Here is a 6003-nt window from a genome sequence, read left to right as displayed (position 1 = left end):
CTGAAGGGAATCTGAAGTGGACCCAGGGAGAGTTTTTACTTTGTTTACTACTCGATGCTTGTGTTGCTTTGTTTGCCAAACATGGAGTTTCACGGGGTATGAGGAAAACATCAGATCCCCCTGCCCCCCCCCCCCCCCCCCCCAATATCCCGATCAGTTGTCCTACGCTTTTTATGCTCATGAATGTGGCGTCTCACCTCTCCTTTCATTTTTTTTGTTTTAGAATGGCAAATTATATTAGTCGACATATTTCCCCTATCCTATTGATGTATGTGAATCCAATTTAATAAATTTTAATTTTTGTTTTCCTTCCACGGCTCTGTATGTCAGACTACAGATGGTGTGCAGCTTACTGTGATGTGTTAAGCCGTATGTCTTTCTATGGGGATGTTTTGGGGAGAAAGCTTACATAGCCGGAGTGTACTCACTTGTAAATTAGTTCGTTCATAGAGCAAGAATAAAACAAACAAAAACAAACAAACAACATCTTGGCCTTTTATATAATTACCTGTAACAAACTGTTTTTACATGTTGGTCATCTCTTGATTGCCTTTTGTGTCTTTACTTATAAAAGAAACAAAAAAAAAATATATATATATATATATATATATATAAATATATATAGTCTCCCTGATGGTTCTAATTTGCTTCTGTCCAGCTGATTCACTGTAGGAGTCTGAATCACTGCTAGCTTCATTACGGTATAAGAAGTTGTACAGCGAGGAGGTTTCTGACCAGACGTGAGTGTATATCTACTTTGTACGGGCGGATTCGGTTTGTTATGGTAACGGCCAGGAAGATTAAGAGCCGAGGTTTTCGCTCGCCGCCTTTTTCTTCGGCCGGCACCTTGGTTTCCCCCCCGTTTGTTGGGTTTCTCCCGATTTCTTACTAGGAATTAACTTTCTCTTCATATGCGTTCATCATTTTTGTGTGTGTCAGTGTGTCTGTTGAACAAAGACTAGACATGCATGCAAAAGCAGTGTATTTTAGTAGTGATGCCTTAAGTTAGACCATAAGCTGAAGGTTCTCAAAAAAAAAAGAAAAAAACATTTAACGAGTTTGTTCCTCTCTCTCTCTCTCCATGTGGTATACAATTGTGTCCTTTCCTTCCACAGTACCTTTGCTGGGTCACTATTTTTGCACCCTCGTTAGATAGGTCATCATCAGCAGTGCCGAGGTCTCTCTGAACTTTCCCTCCCACGCTGGGACGAGTGCTGCTCTCAGCACTCACAGGTGTTGCGAGTTTCTCTCGGCTGTTCGCAGGTTATCTGGAAATGTCCTGTATTTTCCAATGTGTGTTTTTTGTACTGTAGGGAGTAATGTATCTTTTATCATCAAAAAATAAACATGTTAAACATAAAAGAGATGCTGCATCTTTTCTTCTTGTTTCAGCATAAAAGATATTTTCAAAGAGCTTGAATCACCTGTTGTAAGCCGCTCTGAGCGGCTCTCAGGAACGGCTTCTCCACGTCCAGGTCCTCTTTGGCGCTTCCCTCAAAGTACTCTGCTCCTATCTCCTCACACCACCGCAGGGCCTTGCTGACAGACACCTGCAGGGACCGAGGCACAGTGCGAGCAATATTTATTATAAGGATGTAAACAATAGGTTTCCTTCCAAAAGTTTGGTGAAACGCAGTGGAAAAGTAATGAATCCCCTCATGTACAATTTTTATTACATTCTGAAAGACAAATATTTCACTGTTACTGTCACAGGAATACTGAGTTGTTTGTAATGGAACTGTTATAAAGAAGTTTACTTGGATATTACATTGGTTGTTATTGATCAATCTGCCAACTATTTTCTCAATTAACCAATTAATCTGTCAGAAAAATACCTGTTTGATTGATAATCCAATGCCACGAAAGAGTGTATTATTTATGTATTTTCTAGAATACTGTTACTCGTATAAACTTTCAAAAGACACCTGTTGACCCCCAAGTTTATTTTCCCTATTGCACATCTCTCTGATACCTCCCGGTGGCTCAGGTCAGTCTTGTTGCCCAGCACGATGAAGGGGAAGTGTTGCGGGTCCTGAGGCTCGCCCTGGATCAGGAACTCCTTCCTCCACTCCTCCAGGGCAGAGAAACTAGTCGTGGATGTGACATCAAACACCAGCATGCAGCAGTGCGCTCCTCTGTACAGAGGCGTACCCAGAGACTGGAACCTCTCCGTGCCAGCTGTGTCCCAGAGCTGAGGGAACATTTAACACGCATCTTATCAACAGACTGCTACTCGTTCCCACGTGGAGGTGTGGTTGCAGGTGCACAGAGGAGCTACCTGCAGGTTGACTGTGTCCTCATCTATGTGGATCGTTTTGGAGAGGAAGTCGGTCCCTACGGTGGCCCGGTACATGTTGGTGAACCGGTGATTCACGTATCTGTTCATGAAGGAGGATTTTCCCACCCTGTGCAAACACACGTGCATTAAGTTTATTAAAGGTAGAACACACTCAAAATCTCACGTTCCTTCCGCAGACATTTATTTATTTATTCACACGGCACTGGTAAATAACTGATACAAAAATAACTAGTATCTATTAGGCTTTACACCTCAGTTGTACATTAAATTGCAGATTAAATTAAAGTGAAACAACTGTCGTAGGAGCAGCAAATCAAAACTGTACAACAGGAGGGATAATGAGATTGAGATAAAATAATGAGATAAAACAAGCTATCCGACGTTACCCGGAGCTTCCTATGAGGATTACTTTCAGTGTAACCGGACTTCTTCTGTCGTTCATGGTCACGTCTGTTCGGGTTTGTTTCTACCGGAGCTTCAGCTGCTGCTGCCTTCAAGAGCTCCTCGGAATTGTGCCTCTCTTGTAGTTTGAGGTGTGTCTCAGTAGCAACGTGGCTGTTAAAAAGATGTTAGGAATCTAAATCTGGTTATTTTTGATTCAGTCTGTCTAGCTACTAATTTTAACTACATTTTAACGTAAAATAAAAAGTCCATAGGGTGTTTCAAAGACCTCTCTACAATGGTAGGAATCTAATTCTGGCTGGGAATTACTGAACCCTACACTGGTGGCATAAAAGCATAAAAGGAGTCTAGAAATATTTGCATCAAATTAAATTAAACAGCCTCGATATGTCATTGTCTGTAGTATGTAGGTACTAAACCTGTGTTTTGTGTCCTCGTACTCGTACGTAATGTACTTTTAATTGAAAATGTTCATGTAGCCAAAGCAGCCTTTTAGTGGCTAATACTTATAATGTTCCAGAGATGAAAGTACCTGAACTCCACAGGTGTTACTTTGCTTTATTGTTCGTGTTATGTGTGCAAGACAGTATTTCCTACAGCCCTTGAAGGCACCATAAAACAATGCTTGTTGGCGCATAGACGACCTCTGTCCTGTCTGAGTCACGAGCCAAAGGTACAGCTGATTTCAGAATAAAAGATAAAAATAGGCTGGAAACAAAACACAACACTCCCATAATTCTAAAACACAAAGATAGATGTTCCCTGTGCTTATCTTTTTTTGTTTGTTTGTTTTGCGATGTATGTTGTTCTGCAGAAATTAAAACACTACAAATATCTTAATTTAATACTTTCACCTGACACTGTTGCTGCACATTTTTAGAGATGCAGTTGTATAAATGCATGCATTTATTCAAGAGAAGAGAAGAAAAAGAAAAATCGGCAGCATCTGCTTCATTTATTTAACGTCACTGTAAAGCAGTCACTTTTAAATAAAAGTCAATTACTGTAATCTACTGTAGTTTATAATGGATTATTTGTTTATGTGCCACTAGGGGGCAGTATTGGCCTCAGGTGATTCACCTTTCTCACAGGATTTCCTTTCTGTTGGAGCCGTGGAGGTGGTGTTATCCACAGTACAATGTTTTAAGTGGTTCATTCTTTTTCATCTGCTTTTTCAACTGAATGTGAAGCTTCTTCATTTAATCCTTAGAAAATGTACAATATTTGAAGTAAAAGGACAGAAGAGCCGTCATAGAAGAAGGAAACACGTTCAAATTAAAATGTACTCACATTTTGCATTGTGATTTTTTTTCAACTTTTCCTCTCAATATGTAAAGTTTCAATTAATCTCCAATACATTGAACTTTCTGTAAAATCTTTAGTGTTGCAGCACACAAATATTACAATACAACTTTAGAATATTTGAAAATTCTATATTTTTAACAATTACATATACACCACAAAATAATCCTATAGTAATACAAACCCATCCTGTGCAGCCAAACATTGTTCAATCAAACCCACAGAAATGTGTTTTAGATATTTGTGGAGAGCCAACATTTTAAGATATGACACCATGAATTTTGAACAAAAGGGTATAAAATGTGTAGCTATGAGGTTACACATGTGTCATCTACAGTATTTCCATTTTATGTAATTCATTGTTAAATTTGATACAACATGTTGTAATTTAATGTGCTGTGATTTCGTATGGCTGCTACTTTGGTCAGGCCTCTCTAGTGAAACAGACTCTGGATCTCAGTTGGACTTCCTGGTAAAATAAATAAATGAAAAACCTGTTGTCTTCGGTTTGAATGTTTCACTAAGTGTAAACATCATAAAGCTTGAACAAAAAGTTGAAACAAGCTAATACAGTAGTATACCGTATATGATACTGCCAGATAAAGTGGAATTAGACGACTTTAACAACCTAAAAGCTACTTAATGGAAAAAAACGGGATGTTAGGAGGTTAGAATAATGCCATAAAGTAGATTACTATTGACTATCAGACATGGACATAAATAAATACATAGATTATACGTAACATAACATGTAAGTGGGTGAAAAAAGTATGGAAAATGAAAGCAAAACCCTCCAGTTCAACAAGAAAAACGAATTACCAAAATACCAAAGTAAAAAGAAACTGTACTTGTACTTGCAGTTACATACATTGAGGTAACGCTTACGTGCTTTTTGCATATCCGTGTCCTGTAGACCGTCAGAGGTGCAGCAGAACACTGAGATTACACAAAATCAGCAGTATAAAAAGCTATGACATGTCAGTGAGCAGCACTAGAGGGCCACTCAACCGACCCAACTTTATTAGTCATTGCAGGAGACACACACACTCACAACACACTGCCTGGTGCCCGAAACATCACGTGAAAGATAAAGTTAGTTATTTGTTGACTAAAAATGTGAGTAACTGATGAGATAAAGGGGGCAAAAACTGAAGAATGAAGGAGAGAACAGTGCGAGTGTGTGTGTGTGTGTGTGTGTGTGTGTGTGTTTGTGTGTGTGTGTGTGTGTGAGAGAGAGAGAGAGAGAGCTCTCCTGGGTATGTCGCTGCAGCCCTGCGTGGCAGAGATAAGACCACCGCCTACACAGAAGCCTGTTTCTTGGGAATTAGAAAGCTGTCCCCAAAGTCCACTGGTGACACACAACACCATCCGTCACTCGGCTACAACCTCCAAACTGTCCGACAAGATGCTCCGGTGTCAGCTCAAACTGCTTCTGTCGAGATACCGTCAACAGAGCGGGCATGTTGTGTGTGTGTGTGTGTGTGTGTGTGTGTGTGTGTGTGTGTCTATGCATGTGGGTATGCAGGTTTATGAGTTACATGACACGACCACAAACATGCTGCAATGTCCTCTGTGTGTGTGAGCGGCGCGGGCCCGTACTTCTTGGCCTCCTCCTTTTCTTCTTGATAACCTCTTATCAGAGCAGAGCAGCCCGCTCACACAGCAGCAGCAGCCACATCCCTGCCCAGCTGTCCGCGCCGCCTCAAGAGCCCTCGTTTCACTCTTTCTCTCATGTAATGTCACTCTCATTCACACAGACACAGTGTGCTCTTTTCAAGCTCACTCCGTTTTAATGCTACTGTCTCGGCAGAGAGACGCACGCATAAAAGCAAGTGAGAAAAAAAAAGGGAGATAGAGTGACACAAGAAATTAGCATCAGCAACCATCTTTCCATATATTTTCAGTATCCTGTTCAGCTGGAGACTACCCAGCATGCACCGGGCGAGAGGAAGGGCACGGTTCACACATACAGGCAGCTTTGAGCTTTCAATTCCCCTTAC

The 6003-nt window shown here is 40.7% G+C and overlaps 1 protein-coding gene across 1 annotated transcript; it reads right to left on the bottom strand.

Moving 5' to 3' along the window:
* Positions 1-460: 460 nt before the first annotated feature.
* LOC306716108 (ras-related protein rab7) lies at positions 461-2796 on the bottom strand. Its single transcript, XM_079186681.1, has 5 exons — positions 2686-2796; positions 2279-2405; positions 1973-2191; positions 1425-1550; positions 461-1307 (listed from the first exon to the last, which is right to left on the bottom strand). The coding sequence occupies exons 1-5, from the start codon at positions 2739-2741 to the stop codon at positions 1221-1223; spliced, it is 615 nt and encodes a 204-aa protein (XP_079042807.1). The 5' UTR covers positions 2742-2796; the 3' UTR covers positions 461-1220.
* Between the last annotated feature and the right edge of the window lie 3207 nt (positions 2797-6003).

Source organism: Pholis gunnellus (assembly GCF_910591455.1).
Source record: "Pholis gunnellus genome assembly, chromosome: 3".
Classification (NCBI taxonomy): Eukaryota; Metazoa; Chordata; class Actinopteri; order Perciformes; family Pholidae; genus Pholis; species Pholis gunnellus.
This window is presented reverse-complemented; position numbering and strand designations above follow the sequence as displayed.

Excerpts from the sequence above, each read along its gene's own strand:
- LOC306716108 (XM_079186681.1), bottom strand. The coding sequence starts at position 2,741 with ATGAACGACAGAAGAAGTCCGGTTACACTGAAAGTAATCCTCATAGGA. Across the intron at positions 2,406-2,685 it reads ATCCTCATAGGAAGCTCCGG|GGTGGGAAAATCCTCCTTCA; the intron begins GTAACGTCGGAT and ends GTGTTTGCACAG. Across the intron at positions 1,551-1,972 it reads CTGACCTGAGCCACCGGGAG|GTGTCTGTCAGCAAGGCCCT; the intron begins GTATCAGAGAGA and ends CGGTCCCTGCAG.